This window comes from Mustela putorius, unplaced genomic scaffold (genome assembly GCF_011764305.1).
Source record: "Mustela putorius furo isolate JIRA1106 unplaced genomic scaffold, ASM1176430v1.1 tig00537227_pilon_pilon_pilon, whole genome shotgun sequence".
Taxonomy (NCBI): domain Eukaryota; kingdom Metazoa; phylum Chordata; class Mammalia; order Carnivora; family Mustelidae; genus Mustela; species Mustela putorius.
This window is the reverse complement of record NW_025422368.1, coordinates 18,470,940-18,494,913: the sequence shown is the minus strand read 5'-3', so window position 1 is coordinate 18,494,913 and position 23,974 is coordinate 18,470,940. Positions and strand designations below refer to the sequence as shown.

Here is a 23,974-nt window from a genome sequence, read left to right as displayed (position 1 = left end):
GACAGTCCGTGCACAGTGTGCGCGCGCGCACGCACACACACGCATGTGCCATCAGGGGAAAGGGCAAAGGCTGGGAGAGAAGGCTCAAGCAGATTCTGGCTGAGCACAGAGCTGACTCAGGGCTCAATCACAGGACCACGAGATCATTACCTGAGCTGAAATCAAGAGCAGCTGCTTAACCAACTGAGCCACCCAGGTGTCCCCGTTCTTCGTTTTATAATATACTCTTTGTTTTAAAGTCCATTTTGTTTGATAAAATTATGTATGATAAAATTATTCCAGTTTGTTTCTGTTTGCATGGAATATCTTGTTCCATCTCTTTACTCACAGTCATTTAGTCTTTTTAGGTCCGAGTAAGTCTCCTGTAGGTAGCATATGGGCATATGGATGGGTCTTTTTTTTTTTTTTTGTATACATTTAGTCACCCTATCTCTTGATTTGAAAACAATTAGACCAGTCACATTTAAAGTAATTATTAATAGAGATATACTTACTGCCATTTCATTACTTGTTTTCTGGTTGTTGTGATTCTTTGTTCTCTGCTCTTTTGCTCTCTTTCCTGTGATTGATGATTTTCTTTAGTGTTACACTTAGCTCTCTCTTTTTATTATTATTATTATTTATGTATTTACTAGAAGTTTTTGTTTTGTGGTTACCCAGAGGTTCATATATAACATCTTATGTGTATAGCAATTTTTATTAAGTTGATGGTCACTTAAGTTTGAACACATTCTAAAAGAATTTCAATTTTACTATCCTTCCTCACATTTTATGTGTGTGTTGTTATATTTTACATCTCTTTATTTTGTGAGTTTCCCTTAATTTAAAAAAAATTTTTTTTTGGGTAATAATTGGGGTTCTTTTTAAAAAAATTTTTTAATAATTTATTTATTTATTTTTAAAAAAGATTTTATTTATTTATTTGATAGACAGCACAAGTAGGCAGAGAGAGAGAGAGGGAAGCAGGCTCCCTGCTGAGCAGAGAGCCTGATGCGGGACTCGATCCCAGAACCCTGAGATCACGACCTGAGCCAAAGGCAGCAGCTTAACCCACTGAGCCACCCAGGCGCCCCTGATTTATTTTTTTAATAAACATATATTATTAGCCCCAGGGGTACAGGTCTGTGAATCGCCAGGTTTACACACTTCACAGCACTCACCATAGCACATACCCTCCCCAGTGTCCATACCACCCTCTTCCTAACCCCCTTCCCCCGGCAACCCTCAGTTTGTTTTGTGAGTTTAAGGGTCTCCTATGGTTTGTCTCCCTCCCCATCACATCTTGTTTCATTTATTCTTTTCCAACCCCCAAATCCCCCACGTTGCATCTCCAGTTCCTCATATCAGGGAGATCATATGATAGTTGTCTTTCTCCGATTAACTTATTTCGCTAGGCATAATACCCTTGAGTTCCTTCCATGTCATCAAAAATGGCAAGATTTCATTTCTTTTGATGGCTGCATAGTATTCCATTGTATATATATACACCACATCTTCTTTATCCATTCATCTGTTGATGGACATCTAGGTTCTTTCCATAGTTTGGTTATTGTAGACATTGCTGCTATAAACATTTGAGTGCACGTGCCCCTTCAGATCACTACATTTGTATCTTTAGGGTAAATACCCAGTAGTGCAATTGCTGGGTCATAGGGTAGCTCTGTTCCAACTTTTTGAGGAACCTCCATGTTGTTTTCCAGAGTGGTTGCACCAGCTTGCATTCCCACCAACAGTGTAGGAGGGTTCCCCTTTCTCCACATCCTCCCCAGCATCTGTCATTTCCTGACTTGTTAATTATAGCCATTCTGACTGGTGTGAGGTGATATCTCATTGTGGTTTTGATTTGTATTTCTCTGATGCTGAGTGATGTGGAGCACTTATTTGTGTGTCTTTTGGCCATCTGGATGTCTTCTTTGCAGAAATGTCTGTTCATGTCCTCTGCCTATTTCTTGATTGGATTATTCTTTGGGTGTTGAGTTTGATAAGCTCTTTACAGATTTTGGGTACTAGCCCTTTATCTGATATGTCGTTTGCAAATATCTTCTCCCATTCTGTCAGTTGTCTTTTGGTTTTGTTAACTGTTTCCTTTGCTGTGCAACAGCTTTTGATCTTGATGAAGTCCCAATAGTTCATTTTTGCCCTTGCTTCCCTTGCCTTTGGTGATGTTCCTAGGAAGAAGTTGTTGTGGCTGAGGTTAAAGAGGTTGCTGCCTCTGTTCTCCTCACGGATTTTGATGGATTCCTTTCTCACGTTGAGGTCCTTCCTCCATTTGGAGTCTATTTTTGTGTGTGGTATAAGGAAATGGTCCAATTTCATTTTTCTGCATGTGGCTGTTGAATTTTCCCAACACCATTTGTTGAAGAGGCTGTCTTTTTTTCACTGGACATTTTTTCCTGCTCTGTCAAAATTTAGTTGACCATAGAGTTGAGGGTCTATTTCTGGGCTCTCATTTCTGTTCCCATTGATCTGTGTGTCTGTTTTTGTGCCAGTACCATACTATCTTGATGATGACTGCTTTGTAATAGAGCTTAAAGTCTGGAATTGTGATGCCACCAACTTTGGCTTTCTTTTTCAGTATTCCTCTGGCTATTTGGGGTCTTTTCTGGTTCCATATAAATTTTAGGATTATTTGTTCCATTTCTTTGAAAAAAATGGATGGGATTTTGATAGGGATTGTATTAAGTGTGTATATTGCTTTAGGTAGCATAGACATTTTCACAATATTTGTTCTTCTAATCCATGAACATGGAACATTTTTCTATTTCTTTGTGTCTTCCTCAATTTCTTTCATGAGTACTTTATAGTTTTCTGAGTATAGATTCTTTGCCTCTTTGGTTAGGTTTATTCCTAGGTATCTTATGGTGTTGAGTGGAATTGTAAATGGGATTGACTCCTTAATTTCTCTTTCTTCTGTCTTGTTGTTAGTGTAAAGAAATGCAACTGATTTCTCTGCATTGATTTTATATCCTGACTACTGAACTCCTGTATGAGTTCTAGCAGATTTGGAGTGGAGTCCTTTGGGTTTTCCACTTATAGTATCATATCATCTGCAAAGAGTGATAGTTTGACTTCTTCTTTGCTGATTTGGATGCCTTTAATTTCTTTTTGTTGTCTGATTGCTGAGGCTAGGACTTCTAGTAGTACTATGTTGAATAGCAGTGATGATAATGGACATCCCTGCCATGTTCCTGACCTTAGCAGAAAAGCTCTCAGTTTTTCCCCATTGAAAATGATATTTGTGATGGGTTTTTCATAGATGGCTTTGATGTTATTGAGGTATATGCCCTCTATCCCTACACTTTGAAGAGTTTTGATCAGGAAGGAATGCTGTACTTTGTCAAATGCTTTTTCAGCATCTATTGAGAGTATCATATTGTTCTTGTTCTTTCTTTTCCCTTAATTTTTTAGATAAAATTGATTTCACTACTTTTGTCTTTTAACTATACTAGCTTTATAAGTGATTTCTCTATTATCTTACTGTATGTTCAGTTTCACTCATAACATTTTTTCCTTTCATGATTTTTTATTTGTAATTATGACTTGCTCTTTCCCACTTGAAGAATTCTGTTTAACATTTCTTGTAAGGCCAGTTTAGTAGCAATGAACTTTTTTTTTACCTCTGTCTGCAAACTCTATTTCTTCTTCACTTCTGAATGATGGCTTTGCTGGGTAGACTATTCTTGGTTTTAGGGTTTTTTTTTTTCTTTCAGCACTTTGTATGTAGCATGCCACTCTATTTTGGCTTGCAAAATTTCTTCTGAAAAATCAGCTGATAGTCTTATATATAAGACATATATATATATATGTCTTATATATATATATATATATATATATAAGTCTTATATATATATCCCTTCTATATAACTTTTTGCTTCTCTCTTGCTCCTTTAAAAACTCTATCTTTATCTTTAATGTTTGCCATTTTAATTATTATATGTCTTGATGTGGCCCTCCTTGTGTTCATCTTGTTAAGGGCTCTCTTTGCTTCTTGAACTTGGATGTTTGTTTCCTTCCCTAGGTTAGGGAAGTTTTCAGCTATTACTCCTTTAAATAAATTTTCTGCCCCTTTTCTTTCTCCTCTGCTTTTGACACCCCGTATACATGCAAATGTCATTATGCTTGAGGTTATTGTTGAGGTCCGTTAACCTATCCTATCTCTTGATTCCTTCTACTATATCTTTTTATTTCAGTTATTCTGTTCTTCACCTCTAATTGGTTTCTTTTTGTATTTTGTATCTCTTGAGGTTCTCACTGAATTCATCCACTCTTTCCAGTCCAGTGAGTGTCTTTATGACATTACTTTGAACTCTTTATTAGGTAGATTTGGTATTTCCATTTCATTTAGTCCTTTTTCTGAGGTTTTGTCTTGTTTTATTTGGACCATATGCCTCTGTCTCGTGTTTTTGACTTTTTGTTTGTTTCTATGAATGAGGTAGAACAGCTACTTCTCCTAAACTTGAAGGAATGGTCTTGTGTATGTATGGTTGTCTGCTGTGCAGACTGTGTGTCTGGTGACTTTCATCGGCTGGCTGAGTTTTGGCTGGTGTGGGCCAGGGGTTCTGGGGCAGCCTGTGCTGGTGCTGCCAGAGCTGAACTGGATGTTGGCTGGACAGTCCTAGGCCTCTCTGTACAGACGGTGCCCTGGCAGGAGAGCTGAAACTGAAGTGGGTACAAGCCAGGGTATTTATATTTATATTGGGGTATTTAGTATAGGTGGTGCCTGGATGGTGTGGCTGGACCTGAAGTGGACATGAGCTGGTTATACTGAGGCACATGCACATGTGGCATCTTGGCAGGGCTCCTGGAACAGAGGCAGTGTGTGTGTGTTGGGGGGGTCCCAGGACATTCCATTAGGGTGTGCCCTGGCAGGGCAGCAGTAGCCAGGGTGAGGGCAAGCCAGTGTTCCTGTGGCACTCTGTGTAAGTGGTGCTCTTGTAGGGTGGCTGAAGTGGAAGAGCGCATGAGCCAGGAAGTCATGGGGTGGTGTGCACGGTGGTATTCCAGCAAGTTGTATGGAGCCAGTATGGTACAGGTCTGGATTGTTCAAGGTGCTTTGTGCCTGTGTCACTTTGGCAAGATGGCTTTAGCTGTAGTGAGTGCTGACCAGAAGTATTCTAGCATACATTGCACTATGACTGCCTTGATAGGATGTCTTGGAATGATGTGGGCTAGGGGCCCAGGGCTCACTGAGGCAGTAGGTCAGCTAGGGTGCCTGGACTGTGGTCCCACTCACATAATCAAGGTCGAGGAGAATGTAAACTTTGGCACTCCCCAACTCCTCCAATCCAGAGAGATTTCCAGCAGCTTTTCTACCATTTGGTGGAATTTTAGGGCTTGGGTCGTTTGTATTCTAGTTGTTCTTTTAAACTGTGGCCATTTTTCCTGTGTCCCAGGAGATCCAGGGCTGGTGTGGCCCAGGGCTCATTAAGGCAGCAGGCCAGCAATGGCATCTGAGACCTGCTCCTGTCTGTGCTGTCAAGGTGAACTGGGAACGTAAACCATGGCACTTGCCAGCCCCTCAGATCTGGAGAGAGTTCTAAGAGCTGCCCTGCCATTTAGTAGGGTCCTAAGGCTGGTTCCTTTATTTTCTAGTTTCCCTCTCAAACTGTGGCTTTTTTTTCTGTGTCCCAGGGCAGATGAATCTGCTTACAGCCCTCAATGCTATCCCTCCCACTGTAGTTCCACAACATTTGAGGAGGGTGGGGGGGTGTTTCCTTTGTTAGGGTGTGCAGTCCATCCCCCATTCTTTAGGAGGAATTGCTCTGTTAATTCGTTGTGTCTCTGGAGGAGATGAGTTCAGGCTCTTCCTATGTTGCCATCTTGAATCGGAAACTGAGAGCTATACAATCTGGAACTGCGGAAATAACCACAGAGTGGGTTAAAGAATCTCCTGAGCCTCCTGTGTGATGGACCTGAGGAAAACAGCATTGATCATGTGACTTGGATAAATCCAGTCCCTCTTCTCACTGGTCGATCACCATGACATTTTAGTTGTCCAGGAACTATCAGTTAAGAGTTAATGTCCAATAATTTCTGAGAAGTTATTTTCCTTCCCCACTGCACAGTTACCCTGATAAGCTGCTCTGGAGAACAGTGGTGTGAAGATTTACCACATAAATTTTTAGTTGTATAATAGAGGCATTCCTCAAAGGGGTCCAACCTCCACTTTATTAAAGGGACTCTGGGTCTATGTATTGACTCATTTCTGGGAACTGGTTGAAGACTGTGACTCTTGTAGTGATTCAAGTCAAACTTATGTGAACTGAGGGCTTTGTATTCTGTTTTTTTTTTTTTTTTAAAGATTTTATCTATTTATTTGATAGAGAGAGATCACAAGTAGGCAGAGAGGCAGGCAGAGAGAGAGGAAGGGAAGCAGGCTCCCCACTGAGCAGAGAGCCCGATGCGGGGCTCGATCCCAGGACCCTGGGATCATGACCTGAGCTGAAGGCAGAGGCTTTAACCCACTGAGCCACCCAGGTGCCCCTGTATTCTGCATTTTTAAATCAGTCTGTTTCAAGGACATCATGGTCAACTAACCAATTCTGAGTTGTCTGTGGTTCGGACTATTCTGTTTACTGCTTCTGCTGTGTTGCTTATTATAGCAACCACATGTACTTTTTCTCTGGTTGTGAACTGAATTGCTACCATTAACTACCATACCTTGGAATCCATCATTCTCATTGACTCATTTAGTCTAGTTCAAAGGCAGTACTTCCCCCACTGTCATTCCTAGCTTACAGAGAACAGCCTTGAAGAGCTCTTCAGGGATGCCAGGGTGGGGAGGCCCTCATGAATATATGAATATATTTCTCAGCCTTGGTGAAAGGAATGTCCTCTGGATCATCCTGAGGGACAGCAGGAGAGTGGATGGTCAGTCTGCCTGATAATCTCCTCTAGCATTCCCACCTCCTGAAGCCTCTGGATCCCCTCCTTTAGTGTACACCCAGGAAGTTCTAGCCCTTCAGTATCATTGGAATCTACACCTCTGGTATTCCATCCCAACTTTCTGATATTCATCATCAGCCAGGTTTCTGCCAACCAACTAAGTAAATTATTAGAGCCACTCCTGGCCACTGTATTTAATGCACTAAACCACAGTGGATTTTTTTTTTTAAAGATTTTATTTATTTGGCACAGAGAGAGAGCACGTGAACGAGCGCACAAGATGGGGGAGCAGCAGGCAGAGGGATAGGGAGAAGCAGGCTCTCTGCTGAGCAGAGAGCCCAATGTGGGGCTCAATCTCAGGACTCTGGGATCATGACCTGAGTCAAAGGCAGATGCTTAACTGACCAAGCCAACCAGCACCCCTAAACCACAATTTCATATTGAGTCCATATTTGTAAATTTAGCTTCATTTGATATCTTATTTTGTACCCTTAGGAATCTATTCTCACACATATTCCCTACTTTTCTGTTGATACAGGGATACCTCAGTGATATTCTGGGTTTGTTTCCAACCACTGCAGTAAAGCCAGTTTCACAGTAAAACAAGTCAAATAATTTTTTGATCTCCCGGTACATGTAAAAATTATGTTTACACTATCCTGTGGTCTGTTAAGTGTGCAGTAGAGTATCTTAAACAACAATGTTCATAACTTAATTAAAAATACTTTATTGCTGGGGCGCCTGGGTGGCTCAGTTGGTTAAGCATCTGCCTTTGGCTCAGGTCATGATCCCAGGGTCCTGGGATCAAGCCCCACATTGGGCTCCCTGCTCAGTGGAGAGTTTGCTTCTTCCTCTCCCTCTGCTCCTCCCTCTTGCTTGTGTTGTCTCTCTCTCAAATGATTAAAAAAAAAAATCTTTAAAAAATGTTTTATTGCTGAAAAATGCTAGCTATCAATTTTCGGTGAGTCTTATGTTTTTGCTCTAGTGGAGGGTCTTTCCTTGATGTTGATGGCTGCTGACTGATCAAGGTGGCAGTTGCAATTTCATAAAATAACAAACAGTGAAGTTTACCACATTGGTAGATTTTTTTTCCTTCCATTAATGATTTCTCTGTACATGTGATAGCATTTTTGCCACAGTAGAACTATCAAAATTGGAGTCCATCCCTCAAAACCTGCTATTGCTACTTTATCATCTAAATTTATGTAGTATTCTAAATCCTTTGTTGTCATTTCAACAGTCTTCACAGCATTTTCACTAGGACTAGATTCCATCTCAAGAAACTACTTTCTTGGGAGGGAGACAACCATAAGAGACTCTTAATCTCACAAAACAAATTGAGGGTTGCTTGGAGGGGTGGGGGCGGTAGGGATGGGATGGCTGGGTTATGGACATTGGGGAGGGTATGTGCTATGGTGAATGCTTTGAAATGTGTGAGCCTTATGATTCACTGACCTGTACCCCTGGGGCAAATAATACATTATATGTTGATTTAAAAAAAAAATCAATGACAGAAAAAGTTAATTGGAATACACATTAAAAAAAAAAAAAGGAAATGCTTTCTTTGCTCATTTAAAGTGTTGTCATGAGAATGCATCAATTCAGTCACATCTTCAGGCCGTACTTCTAATTCCAGTTCTCTTGCTGTTTCCACCAGTGAAATCTTGAAACCTCTAGTCATCCATGAGGGTTGGAATCAGCTTCTTCCAAACTTCTGTTAATGTTGATATTTTAACCTCTTCCCATGAATCATGAATTTTCTGAATGGCGACTAGAGTGACAATCCTTTCCAGAGGTTTTCAGTTGATTTGCCCAGATCCATCAGAGCAAGCACTATCTGAGGCAGTTATAGCCTTATAAAATCTATATTATAAAAAATAAGTCTTGAAAGTAAAAAATTACCTCTGTTATTAAGTTTGCTGTCCTATATGGGTGTAGTTTGTGGTTCCCCAAAGCAGTTACAGTAGTAATATCAAAGAGTACTGATCACAGGTTACCAAAACAATTGTACTAATAGTGAAAAAGTTTCAAAAATTGCAGAAATTACCAAAATGTGACATGAAATAAGCAAAGAGTGTTAGAAAAATGGTGCCCGTAGACTAACTTAATATAAGTTGCCACAAACTTTCAATTTCTTAAAAAGCTTGGTATCTGCAAAATGCAGTAGAGTGAAGCACAGTAAAATGAGGAATGCTTATCTATATTGGTAAGTGCAACTCTTGGTGTGTTTCATGTCTTTTCATGTGTCAGTCATTTGTACATTATTGTCTAGGGCTTCCTAGGTCTTGAAGCACTGAGAGGTGGCAGGGCAGATTCTTAGTAGGCCTTAGCAGTCCGTTCCTTACAAGGCCACTGTCAAAAAAACAAAAACAAAAACAACTATCATAGGCATTCAGACAGGAGGAGACTGAGAAAGAAGAGGAAGGGCAAGAGAGACTTGGTAGAATTTAGTATTTTAAGGTCCCCTGCCTGCCCCATTGGAATCTGCCCAGATGTTCCCTTCCCAATTGCAGAGTCTGACTTCTTCCTAATCAGTGCCCTAACTTTAACATAAGAGCCTGTGCAAGGCTGGGAGTTCAGTTTACATTGTAATTCAGCCCCTGCAAAATGTTGGTATTTGGTAATCTTGGCCCAGTAGCTATAGGAGATAAGAGGTTCTTTAAGGAAAGTCATAGAGACTTTGAGGTCTCTTTATGCAGATCCTTCATTTCTCTCAGGTTCTTCAGTATATTTAGGAGCAGGCAGTCAACCCCATTATTCTCAAAAAGTGTTCTGTGACAGCAAACACTTGGCCACCCAGAGCCTTTCGCTCTCTAGATAACTTAATTACTGGTGTCTAGATTATAATTCACATAACTTTGTCTACTGTGTGTCATAGAATACCACTGTCTCTTTTACCACTGCAAGGGTCATTAATGCCTTTAAATCTTTAAATCAGAGACTCTTCTAGGTGGCATAGAAGCAATTTAGAGAACCTACTTTTAACTTTCTTCTCCTCAGGAACAACATTTGGTGTTGGTTGGGGTTCATTTAGAGAAGCTGAATCATTGTGAGTGATATAAGGGATTTATAGGAATCAGTTCGTACATGATCATGGCATGTGGTTAAGCAGTCCATTACTGGTCCTGAAGTCAGCAGTGCTAGCAGTAGAAACGAAGATGGAAAGCAAGTGTGGCAGGGTAAAAAAGAGCTGAAGCCAGTGAGCAGAAAATGGAACCTGTCTGGCTCTTGCTTGTACTCGTGTTGGTGTGTCGTTGCCTCCAAGGCTCTGATTGCCAAGATGCTGGTGCCCTGCAGAAGAGCTGGTGCATTTGCCATAGAAAATTGTACAGGAACGTGGCCAACAATTCAGGGAAGCTGAAGAAGCTGTGGGCCAACCTGCTGCCCCAAAAAGATTCAGCAGGAGATGGAGGAACTGGCTTCTGCCACCTGCGAAGAATGAATGAGCCCCAGCAGCACCTGACATTATACCAATAATGTAATGTAAATGTATGAATGCAATGTAAAAGGTGGCTTCTCTTTCATTTCTACCTTCCAGGTCCAAGAGTTCACTTGTGGCCACTCCTAACCCAGAATATTTCAGGGAAGGCAGTTCAGGTAGTTGATATAATACAAAGCCGCCATAGCATCCTATTTTAAATCATAACCATGAAGTTTCATCTTATGAAAATTTCCAGCCTTCAAGCTGGATTAATGCAGATTGATGTTTTAGAAAGCACTAAGGACATCTTTAAAAAATTTTAGTTTCTATTGTGTCAAACATAATCTCACTTTGGCTTTAATACTTGGATTGCTTAGAAGTTTGCTTTATAAATTAGTTATGATGGAATTATAATGTCATTTACGGTAGCACATTTGATTTCTCCTTTAATTGTTATATCAGCTTGTTTCTAATCCCGACTCTTTATCATGCTAACATATGAACCTAGATATGAGTGTTTTTGGGAGATATTATCTAAGTAGTTAGGGGACTACTTTATTTTTTATTTATTTATTTTTTAAAAAAGATTTTTATTTATTTATTTGACAGAGATCACAAGTAGGCAGAGAGGAGGAAACAGGCGCTCTGCTGAGCAGAGAGCCCAACTTGGGGCTCAGTTCCAGGACCCTGAGATCATGACCTGAGCTGAAGGCAGAGGTTTAACCCACTGAGCCACCCAGGCGCCCCTAGGGGATTACTTTAAAATGCCTTCTTTTTGTTTCAAAGTCTGATCACTTTACTTAAATGACTTAGAAGGTTATTGGACCACTGTCCCACAACACAGTAAAAGTAACAGTGATCATTAATTAAGTGCACAGCTGTGTGCCAGGTACTATGTTAAGAACTTTCCATATGTTATCTCACTTAATTCTTTAAAACAATACTATGAAAGCTAGATATTATCCCCATTTTCCAGATGGGGAAATTAAGGCTCACTTAAGTACTTAGCCTGAGCTAAGAAGGGGACCTAAGATTTAACTCGGGTCTTTGTGACTCCCAACACACATGCCCTTAACTATCCTGCTCTACTACAGTAAGTGTCTGTAATTTCAATGGTGAGGAATATCCAAAAATCAGTAGGGAAACCTGAAACTAATTATTTAGTCATTGTATCTTTTTTTCCCCTTTACAGGTCTAACTGAAGAATTGGATTCTATAACCAATGAGCTACATGCAGTAGACATTCAAATTCAGGAGCTTTTGGAAAGGCAACAAGAGCTTATTCAGAAAAAGAACATCTTAACAAGTCGAATAAAGCAGCATTTAGAGACTCCTGATGCTGGGGAAAGCAGTGAATGGAATTCTTCACCTGCTGCTTGGAATAAAGAAGGTTCACTCTGTTTTTCTTTGCTAGTTTTGTTTTTAATTTTTTTCTTTATGTAGGAGTTAAATCATTGTTCCTCGATCAGTGCTTTCCATTGGCTTAAAGGGAAACTGGCCACTCTTTAAGGGGCATGGGAAGCCAGTAGGCAAACCATTCTTACTCATGTTCTTTTTGAATGAAACTTTATTTTTCAGACTTCATTATTTTTTTCCAAATATAGTTCTAACAGCATCAGTCAATGCTTGGAAAAGATTTTTAACTAAATTTGTAAAATATTAACTAAAAGAAAATTAAACCATTAAGAAAAAAAAAAATAGATTCAGACTTCTTGCCGAAGTCTAGTTTATTTTCCTGTCCTGGTGAACACACCTTTCTTGATTCAAGATCTTGCCAGCCATCATGTTTATCACTAGCTATCACATTCAAATGGAATACTGACTCTAAAATTGCAGTGCTTTTATGGGCCTAGATTTCCAGGGATTCACTTCTAAACAAGATATTTACATAAATTCCATGTAACTGTTAACTTGATTTTGAGATTTTTATGATACTATGAATTCCCTGATCAACATTCAGATTTTTTTTTTTAAGATTTTATTTATTTATTTGACAGAGATCACAAGTAGGCAGAGAGGCAGGCAGAGAGAGAGAGAAAGGAGGAAGCAGGCTCCCAAATAAGCAGAGAGCCCGATGCGGGACTCAATCCCAGGACCCTGGGATCACGACCTGATCCGAGGGCAGAGGCTTAAGCCACTGAATCACCCAGGTGCCCCAACATTCAGATTGTTTTTTGAATACCTGACAAGTACTTTCCTCTTATTTGTAGGTTAATTCTCAGCTGGCAAATGTTTTTATTTTTTTCTGATGTACTGTTTCTTATATATGATTAAATGTGTTTTTGCTTAGCTTTCTGAGCTAAACTAATCTCAAAATTGTCAGTATAAAAATTAAATTGTTAATAGTATTTAAAGTTTTATATAAATTATTACCTGTTTTTCTCTAGTATAAAAGCGGCCATTCATGTTTTTATCTCATTTATAATCCTAAATAGTTCTAATATATGTAACTTATTTTTCTCTGTCTAGATTTTCCCTGGTCTGATAAAGTTAAAGATGTTCTGCAGAATGTCTTTAAACTGCAGAAGTTCAGACTGCTTCAGCTTGAAACTATTAATGTAACAATGTCTGGAAAGGAGGTATTTCTTGTTATGCCTACGGGAGGTGGAAAGAGCTTATGCTACCAATTACCAGCATTATGTTCAGACGGTATATATTAATAAAGATTCATTTAAGTTGAAGAAATGCCATTTCTCTTTTAATTCTTTAAAAAAAAATTCTAATCATACCTGTGTAAAAACCAAGTGCATTGTTATTTTATCTTTATGTTAATAGACATTTTGAAGGGTTCATTTAAAGAGAGTCTGTTAAAGACTTTGAGTGGAATTAGTTCTTGTATCTTGTTCTTAAAACATAATTAAAAATCCACAGGCCTGGATTCTAGTACCAGATCTTTATTGAGTGTCGGCTATGTTGTTAAGCACGGGAGGTAAGAGTAGTGAGCAAAATGGACAAAGTTCTAGTTTTCATAGAGTTCGTGGTATAAAGTAATGCTTTCTCAAACTGTAACGTGTAAGAATCACTGGTGATGTGATTAACATGCAGATTCTGAGTTTGTGTGGGACCCACAATCTTGCATGTCTAACAGGCTTCCAGGTGATACTGATGCTGCTGTTTGAGGACTAGCAAGGATATAGAGCAAGGGTCAGCAGTCTTTCCCTTAGAAAGCCAGTCAGTAAATGGGATAGGTGTGGCCCATATGATCTCTGTGGCAGCTACCAAACTCTGCCATTGTAGCATGAAAGTAGCCTTGGACAGCATGTAAACTAATGGATATGCCTGTGTTCCATTAAAACTTGAATTACCTAGATAAGCAGCTAGTCCTTAGTGTATTGACCCCAGTTTAGAGAATAGGTTATTGTAAGCAATTGCAATAAAGGTTTTGTGATAGAGATTTTAATAAGGAATTAAGTTAGTACAAAGATATGGCCCAGGGGCTGTTAGAGAAAGCTGTCCTGCCAGTGTGGCATTTAAGTTAAAAGTTGAAGGATCAGTAGGCAAAGCTAGAACAGGGGAGTAAGGAAGAGTGTTCGTGTAGGGGAGCAGTATTTCTGAGCCCAAAAGTAGGAACATGCATGGTAGGGGGCATTCAGTAACCTGGAAGAATTTCATTGTGGCAGGCAGGCAGGGGCAAGACTTGTGGAAAGAATCTTGAAAGGTATATAAAAACTTCCTTAGATTAGTGGGAAACCATTGAAGGGTTTTATGTAGGTAAGAGACTAGTTAGGATTGTGTTTTAGAAGATAGAGGAATTCTAGAAATAATTAGGAGGTAGATTCACTAGGACTTGTTTTCATTGTATGTATGGTGGCGGGGGTGGTAGGAGAAGGGATAGTCTAGAATGATTTCCAAATTCTAGGCTAGGATGGATGGTAAAGTTGCTCACTGAAATAGGATACATTTGGAGAAAGAACTTCTGTGGGAATGGAGAGAGAGGGAAGATGAGTTGAGGAAGTAGAACTAGTGAATGGGACAGTCTTCACAAAGAATTGTTAAGCAGGGAGAAAGAGGGGGCCCTAAATTAGATATCCAGGGTGTTTTAAAGATGAGAGGGCTTGCCTGTGTTTAAATATAATGAGAAGGTACCACTGTTGAAGGAGAATGTGAAAATACAGCAGAGAGAGTATTTGAGATGGCAAATCCCTGATAAAATCTGAATCTGAGTCTATTTTTTAACTGGTCTGCTCTCTGTCTCAGGTTATTTTAAGGAACAATCTATGGAGACATAAGTTAATGTAGAATAACTCTTTTTTTTTTTTTAAAGATTTATTTATTTATTTGACAGAGAGAGATTACAAGTAGGCAGAGAGGCAGGCAGAGAGAGAGAGGAGGAAGCAGGCTCCCTGCTGAGCAGAGAGCCCGATGCGGGACTCGATCCCAGGACCCTGAGATCATAACCTGAGCCGAAGGCAGCGGCTTAACCCACTGAGCCACCCAGGCGCCCAATGTAGAATAACTCTTAACAGCTGTGCACAATTTCAGTAATAAGAGAAAGGGGATATACTAACAGCATTTCATTCAGTCAGTAAACTGTTCACTGATTTCTACTCAGCATGTGTTAATCTGGTACAGTAAGTAGAAGTATACTCAAGTCAGTATCAATTGTAATTATACAGGTTGCTGTGTTTTCTTTGGAAAGCCTTGGAATAACCTTTTCCTCATATAACTGGACAGTATTTGACCAAATTTACAATATTTTGCTAATATGCCCAATAATGATAAGTAAAAATTCAGAATGATATGTTTTTATTTTTATAATATTGAATAGGGAAGAGATTTCTGTCTAATCTTGTATTTGCTTATTTGGCTAATGGTCACTTATTTATATCTATCTCTTCTATTAATGAGGATGAGAAATAGGTAGTATATTGATGTTGTGATGCCCTCAGGTGAGTGGTTGAAACTTATTCTGGAGGTAGTGTAAAATTTAAAGTACATACTTTCTCTTTTAGGTTTTACCCTTGTGATTTGCCCATTGATCTCTCTTATGGAAGACCAGTTAATGGTTTTAAAACAATTAGGAATTTCAGCTACCATGTTAAATGCTTCTAGTTCTAAGGTATGCTTCTGTGGCTCTTTTTTTTTTTTTTTTTTTTTTTTTTAAACTCTTCACTGATGTAGGAGGCTTGGTTTCTACTGAGTTAATTATAAAATTATAAAATAACTATATCTGGAGTTGCAAACTACTGTTGATGGGCCAGTGTTAGCCCTCTGCCTATTTTTATATGGTCTGTGAGCTAAGAATGGTGTGTGTGTGTGTGTGTATTCAGATTTTTATTAATGTTCTAGTTAACATACAGTGCAATATTGGTTTCAGGAGTAGAATTCAGTGGTTTATCACTTATATACAACACCCAGTCCTCACCATAAGAAATGCTCTTCTTAATGGCTATTACCCATCTAGCCCATCCCCTACCCACCTCCCTCTGTCAGCCCTCAGTTTGTTCTCTGTGGTTAAGAGTCTCTTCTGGTTTGTTTCCCCTCTCTTGCCCCTCGCCCCACATGTTCATCTGTTGTTTCTTTCTTTGTTTCTTTTTTTTTTTTAAGATTTATTTGTTTTAGAGAGCGAGTGAGTGAGTGCAAGCAGGGGGAGGGGCACAGGGACAGAGAGAGCGTGAGAGAGAGCATGCTTCAACAGACACCCTGCTTAGCACAGAGCTTGATGCGGGACTTGATCCCACGACCCAGAGATCATGATCTGAGTGGAAAAACAAAGAGTCAGATGCTCAACCAACTGAGCCACCCAGTCACTCACCCCTGTTTTGTTTCTTAAATTCCACATATGAGTGAAATCATATGGTATTTGTCTTTCTCTGACTGACTTATTTAACATAGGACACTCTAGCTCCATCCGCATCCTTGAGAGTGGCAAGATGTCATTCTTCTTGATATCTGAGTAATATCCCATTGTACATATATGTACACACACAGACACACACCCACACACACCATCTTTATCCGTTCATCAGTTGATGGACATTTGGTCTCTTTCCATAGTTTGGCTGTTGTTGATAATGCCGGTGTAAATATCAGGGTTCATGTACCCCTTGAATCTGTATTATCCTTTGGGTAAATACCTATTAGCACAGTTGCTGGATCATAGGGTCATTCTATTTTTAACTTTTTGAGAAACCTCCATACTGTTTCCTACAGTGGCTATTCCAGTTTGCAGCTCTACCAGCAGTGCAAGAGGACTCCCCTTTCTCCATATCCTCACCAATACCTGTTGTTTATTATGTTGTTAATTGTAACCGTTTTGACAGGTGTGAGGCGGTATTTCATCGTGGTTTTGATTTGTATTTCCCTGATGATGAGTAACGTTGAGCGTCTTTCCATGTGTCTGTTAGCCATCTGGATGTCTTCTTTGAAAAAATGTCAGTTCATGCCTACTACTCATTTCTTAACCAGATATTTGGGTGTTGAGCCTGGTAAGTTTTTTAAAATAAATTTTGGATACTAACCCTTTATCAGATATATCATTTGCAGATATCATCTCTCATTCCATAAGCTGCCTTTTAGTTTTGTTGATTGTTGCCTTTGGTGTGCAGAAGCTTTTTATCATGATGAAGTCCCAGTGGTTAATTTTTCCTTTGTTTCTCTTGCCTCTGGTGTTGTGTCTAGGAAGAAGTAGCTATGGCTGATGTCAAAGACTGCTGACTGTGTTCTCCTCTAGGATTTGAATGGTTTCTTACTTATATTTAGGTCCTTCATCCCTTTTTAATTTATTTTTGTGTATGGTGTAATAAAATGGTCCAGTTTCATTCTTTTGCATCTTGCCATCCAGTTTTCCCAATACCATTTGTTGAAGAGAGTGTCTTTTCTCCATTGGATACTTTTTCCTGATTTGTCAGAGGTTAGTTGAACATAGATTTGTGGGTCCATTTCTGGGTTTTCTGTTCCATTTCATTGATCTATGTGTCTTTTTTTGTGCTTGTACCATACTGTCTTGATGACTGCAGCTTTGTAATATAACTTGAAATCTGGAATCACGATACCTCAGTTTTGGTTTTCTTTTTCAGGGTTGGTTAATTATTTGGATTTTTTTTTTTTTTTGGTTATGTACAAATTTTAAGATTGTTTGTTCTAGCTCTGGGAAAAATGCTAGTGCTATTTTGGTAAGGATTACATTAAATATGTAGATTGCATTGGATTGTATAGACATTTTAACAGTTTTCTTCCAGTCCATGAACATGGAATGTTTTTCCATTTCTTTGTGTCCTCTTCAATTTCTTTTTAAGTCTTTATAGTTTTCAGAGTACAGATCCTTTAGTTCTTTGGTTATGTTTATTCTTAGATATCTTATGGGTTTTGGTGCAATTGTAAATGGGATTGATTCCTTGATTTCTTTATCTGTTGTTTTATTATTGGTGTATGGAAATGGAATGAATTTCCCTACCTTGCTTTTATATCCTGAGACTTTGCTGAATTGATGTATTAGTTCTAGCAATTTTTTGTGGCGTCTTTTGGGTTTTCTGCATATCGTTTGCATAGAGTATCAATTACATAGAGTTTGTCGTTTGCACATACTGAAAGATTGACTTCTTTTTTATTTCTTTTTCTTGTCTGATTGCTGAGGCTAGGACTTCCCTTACTACACTAAATAGTAATGCTTAAAAGTGTATATCTCTATCTTGATCCTGACTATAGGGGAAAGCTCTCAGCTTTTCCCCATTAAGGATGGTATTAGCTGTGGGTCTTTCTTGCATGGTCTTTATGATAGTGAGGTATGTTCCATCTACCCCTACTTCATTGAGGGTTTTAATGAAGAATGGATGCTATATTTTGTCAAATGCCTTTTTTACATCTGTTGAGAGGATCATATGGTTCTTAAGCTTTCTTATGTTAATGTGGTATATCACATTGATTGATTTACAAATATTGAACCAGCCCTGCAACCCGGGAATAAATCCCACTTGATCATGGTGAATAACTCTTTTAATGCACTATTGGATTCAATTTGCTGGTATCTTGTTGAGAATTTTTGGATCCTTGTTTAGGAATATTGGTCTGTAATTCTCTTTTTAGTGGGGTCTTTGGTGTTAGAATCAAGGTCATACTGGCCTTGTAGAATGAGTTTGGAAGTTTTCCTTCCATTTCTGTTTTTGGAATAATATGAGAGGAATAGGTATTAACTTTTCTTTTAAATGTCTAGTAGAGGGTGCCTGGGTGGCTCAGTGGTTTGGGCCTCTGCCTTCAGCTCAGGTCATGATCTTGGGGTCCTGGGACTGGGTCCCGCGTCGGGCTCTTTGCTTGGTGGGGAACCTGCTTCCTCCTCTCTCTCTGCCTACTTGTGATCTCTCTCTAAAAAAAAAAAAAAAATGTCTGGTAGAATTCTTTTGGGAAACCATCTGGCCTTGGACTTTTGTTTGTTTGGAAATAGTTGATTACTGATTCAATTTCTTTGCTGGTTATGGGTCTGTGTAAATTTTCTGTTTCTTCCTGTTTCAGCTTTTGTAGTTTGTTTCTAGGAATTTGTCCATTTCTTCCAGATTGCCTAGTTTGTTGGCCTATAATTTTTCATAAATTCTCTTTTAATTGTATTTCTGTAGTGTTGCCTGTGACCTCTTTCATTTGTGATTTTATTTTTGGGTCCTTTCTCTTTTCTTTTTGATAAGTCTATCTAGGGGTTTATCAATTTTATTAATTCTTTCAAAGAACTAGCTTCTAGTTTTTTGTTGATCTGTTTGTCATGTTTTCATTTTCATTTGCTTCTGTGTACTTTTTAATTTCATCTTAAATTTCCTGGTTGAACGATTCATTCTCTAGTAGGATGTTCTTTAACTTCATGTATTGGTGATCTTCCCAAATATCTTCTTGTTGACTCCAAGTTTCATAGTGTTGTGAGCTGAAAATCTCAATCTTTTTGTACTTGTTGAGGGCTGATTTTGACTCTGTATGTGTTCTGTTCTGGAGAATGCTCCATGTGCATTCTAAAAGAATGTGTATTCTGCTGCTTTAGGATGAAGTGTTCTGAATATATCTGATAAGTCCGTCTGGTCTAGTGTGTCATTCAAAGCCATTGTTTCCTTGTTGATTTTCTGCTTAAATGATCTGTCCATTGCTGTTAATGCCCTCTACTGTTACTGTATTATTGTCAATGAATTTCTTTATGTTTGTTATTAATTGATTCATATATTTGGGTGCTCGCAAGTTGGAAGCATAAATATTTATAACTGTTAGATCTTCTTGATGGATAGGCCCCTTAATTTATGACATCAGCACCGTTCTTCATCTCTTGGTACAGTCTTTGGTCTAAAATCTAGTTTGTCTGGTATAAGTATGGCTACTCTGGCTTTCTTTTGACGTCCATTAGTGTGTTAGGTGGTTCTCTATCCCCTCTCTTTAAAGAAGCATGTGTCTTTAGGTCTAAAATGAGTCTCTTGTAGATGGATCTTGTTGTTTTATCCATTCTGATACCCTTTGTCTTTTGATTGGAGCAGGTAGTTTATTTACATTCAGAGTGATCATTGAAAGATAGGAATTTGGTGCCATTGTGTTACCTGTAAACTTGGTGGTTCTGGTGGTATTCTTTGTTTCTTTCTAGTCTTTCCTGCTTGGTGTGTATGTATATAAATAAATAAATAAGTAAATACACACAATTTAAAGATTTATCTATTTATTTGAGAGAGAAAAAAAGAGCATATGTGCACGGGCGGAGAAGCAGAAGGAGCGGGAGATAGGGAGCACACTCCCCAGCATGGAGCCTCAGGACATGGGCTCACTCCCACAATCCTGAGAGCACAATCTGAGCTGAAACTAATAGTCAGACACTCAAACAGCTGAGCCACCTAGGCACCCCTTGATTATTATATTTTTGAATGTTTAAAAATAATTAAAAGAATGAAAGTACTTTTTAAAGTGTGAAAATTATATGAAATTTAGATTTCAGTGTCCATAAAGTTTTATTGGAATACAACCTTGCTTGTTCATTTACATGTTGTCTAACACTGTTTCACAGAATAATGGCAGCGTAGTTATGATGGATATTATATGGCCCACAAAACCCAATATTTACTATCTGGCACTTTACAGTAAACATTAGTTCACCTGTTTTATATTTTCTATTAGAAAATGGTAAGCAAGAATTTCTAATTATGGGATATAATTAAATACAAATGGTGCATTACTAGCAAGGTATGCTTTCCCTGTGGAATTTCATCTGTTTGGGAATGGACTCTTACCTTCATCTGTTGAATAGCCTTTTTCACCTATTCTTTTTTAAAAAGGATGTTACTGAACTTTTGAAAAGATAGAGAAATAGAATCATAATGCAACTGCCAGTTACCCATTAGCCACCTTTAACAGTTACCAACATAGGACCAATCTTTCTTCATTTGTATACCTACCCTCTTCCCTCTTGCTTTATTTATTTGAAACAATTCCCAGAGATTATATTATTTTAGTTGTAACTCCTTCAGTATGAATGAGAAAGATATTACAATGACATTATCACACCTAAAAAATTTAGTGTTGATTCATTAACATCATCAAATAAAAATATTCTCATCAAAGCTTACTCTTTTTTTAAATTGTGTTCCAGAATAGATTGATAGATTATGTTGTGTTTTGTTGATTTTTCTGTAGGTTCCCTTTTTTCTTATTTCTTTCCCATGCAAATTTATTTGTTGAAGAAATTAAGGTCTTTGTTTTGGTTTTGATTTTCTGATTACCTCCTTGTAATATTGTTCAGTTTGTTCTTTTTAGTTTTAAAAGCTTGACTGTAGTTGGCCTTTTTCTTTTCTTTTTCAACAGTATATTTCCCATGGCATGACTCAGGAGGTACATCATAACCTGGTTATTTTGTATGATGTTAAGCTTGGTCAGTGGGTTCGGTGGCCTGTTACAGAAGTTCTCTGTCCCCTTTTCATGTCCAAGCTGCTGTCTCATTCAATAGCATGAATGTGGAGAACATTGCTTTCTACCACTGTACTTCCTTAACCCTGAAAAATAGAGTAATAATACTCGAAAATAGCTGTAAATTGCAGATAAGTAGAGATTCATGCCACATCACTGCTGTTTCAAAAACTGGGGAGGAAAAAAGGGAAAGGATAGGATAAGTCCAGTTTTCTGTTTGCTTCCACTAGCAGTTTATAGGCTATGAATACACTTCTTTTCTCAACCTTGCTTCTCCACTTACTCTGCCAGAAGTTCTGGAGAGTCAGGGCCTTGTTTTTTTTTTTGGTTAAAGATTTTATTTATTGATTTATTTATTTGATAGCGAGAGCAGGAGTGGTGGGGAGGAGCAGACAGAGAGGGGACAAGCAGACTCAGCAGAGTGCATAGCTGATGGGGGTTTGATCCCATGACCCTGAGATCATGACCCAAGAGTCAGGCACCCAACCGACTGAGCTACCCAAGTGCCCCAAAGTGTTTTCATTTTTATTTTTTGTTCTTTTTTTGTCAAATGAAATTATTCTGGGCACCTGGATGGCTCGCTCAGGTCATGATCCTGGAGTCCTGGGATCGAGTCCCACATCAGGCTCCCTGCTCAGCAGGGAGTCTGTTTCTCCTGCTGACCTCTCTCCTCTCATGCTTTCTTTCTCATTCTCTCTCTCTCTCTCTCTTAGATAAATAAATCTTTTTTAAAAAGACACACACACACACACACACACGAAATGAAATTATTCTTTTATCGACATTTGGATACAAGTAAACATCTAAAATGCTTTTTACAGTTGACTTGAAGTTTAGTACTGGGACATAGTCTCAGTTTTAATTAACTCAGCATCTGCTAAAATAGTCCAAAGCTCTTGCTTTGAGTAACAGGCATCTTCATTTACTGCTTAGTATGCCAGTCTACAAGCTTAGTTCCATCATTGTGTCTGTTCTTGTTTTCAACAGGAGCATGTGAAATGGGTTCATGCTGAAATGGTAAATAAAAACTCCAAGCTGAAGCTAATTTATGTGACTCCAGAGAAAATCGCAAAAAGCAAAATGTTCATGTCGAGACTAGAGAAAGCCTATGAAGCGAGGAGATTTACCCGGATTGCTGTGGATGAAGTTCACTGCTGTAGCCACTGGGGACATGATTTCAGACCCGGTATGTATGATGTATCTAGAACACTCCTTGAAATTAGGGATTATTTTCTTACTCACATGAAGGAAATTCCTGGTTTCATTAAACTTATTTCCTCAGCCAGTTATTACTCATTTTCTCTCGCCTTAATATAAGGGGAGTTGAGAGGCAGTCTTCAGTCTCTTTACTCCCCCCATGGTAGCGCTTAGTCTGATTGCCTTTATCCTGTGAAATGCATGTTTCTTAGCAACATGATTCTCTCCCATGGTTAGCCATAAAGGTTTAGTTACACCAAGTTCTGTCTCGCATCCATTGAGGAATCCGTATCTGCTTCAGAGCAGTGTTCTTTAATCATCAGAGTCTCCAGTATCCACTTCCATGTCTGTACCCAACTACCACCATGGAATTACAGTGCTGTGGGATATTTTAGTAACCCTGTCTTTATTCCTCCAACCTATTCCTGCAGTCATAGCTGGAAGCAGATCACCCAGACTTGCTCTGCGCAAAATAACCTTAAATTTTAAGAAATCCGGCTCATGATATCAATGTCATTTCTTTCTGAACTTGATTTCACATGCATATAGCCCCCTGGTATTCCCCTTTAATTCCTCCTCGTATTTGTCCACAACCCCAGATGCCACCTGATGGTCCCTCTCTCCTCCTTCCAGACTTTGCTGTTGCCACTTCAGTTTCTTGTGGATTGCTTGGCATTTTACCTGCCTCAGACTCTCTGCCAGACTGAGCTGCTGGACCCCTCCTGGCTTCTGCTTCCCCCATTCCTGCTGTTACAGTACTAAACGCTGGCCGGAAAAAAATTGCATGGCTACATTCATTTCCACCTCAGGTCAGCTGTCATCAGATTCCACTATGCTTTTACTTATTCCTGATGTGCCTCCTTTAAGCATTTCTCCCAGCAAGCTTTCCCTGCCTTAAACTTCCCTTTAGGTCCCACCTCCTACTGGTCCCCAGGAAATAGATGCCAACTTGTCTGGAGGTCTCCTCTTTCTCCTTCCAAACATTAGTAATCTTGTTTTTTCTTCTTAGGGTAAAAGAGATCATTTCTTGTAATGGTTACCATGACTCCTCCCACTTCATCCTTTCCTGTCTTCTTAAGATCTCGCTCTGGCAAAGTCTTCACTCCTGCATCTTTAAAAAAAATTTTTTTAATTTTAAAAAATTTTTTAAAAAGATTTATTTAAGAGAGTGAATGAGAGAGAGAGAGAGAGTATGAGCAAGGGGTAGGGGCAGAGGGAGAAGCAGGCTGTTAGCTGAGCAGGGGTCCTGATGGGGGGACTCAGTCACAGGACCCTGGGATCATGATCTGAGCTTTTTTTTTTTCCTTAAGATTTTTATGCATTTATTTAACTTGAAAGAGGGAGAGAGTGAGCGAGCAAGTAAGTAGGAAGGGGAGGAGCAGAGGGAGAGGGATAAGCAGACTTTCCCCTGAGCCCAGAGCGGATCACTGGGCTGGATATCACAATCCTGAGATCATGACCTGAGCTGATATCAAGAGTCAGACACTCAACTAAGCCCCCAGGTGCCACTCCTGAATTGTGAGACTCCCTAAAAACAAAGATAGAAACTGAAATAACCTTTGACCTTTCCCACCCCTTTAGATGTTGTCCTATTTCTGCTCTTCCTTTCACCTCATC

At 39.0% G+C, this 23,974-nt stretch overlaps 1 protein-coding gene across 1 annotated transcript in view; it reads left to right on the top strand.

Moving 5' to 3' along the window:
- RECQL (RecQ like helicase) overlaps nt 1-23,974 on the top strand; it is a 54,158-nt gene that overhangs the window by 10,156 nt on the left and 20,028 nt on the right. The window contains exons 3-6 of the mRNA XM_004771784.3: nt 11,499-11,696; nt 12,776-12,955; nt 15,259-15,365; nt 22,148-22,346. Coding sequence (XP_004771841.1) covers nt 11,499-11,696; nt 12,776-12,955; nt 15,259-15,365; nt 22,148-22,346 — 684 coding nt within the window. The remainder of the gene's footprint in view (nt 1-11,498; nt 11,697-12,775; nt 12,956-15,258; nt 15,366-22,147; nt 22,347-23,974) is intronic.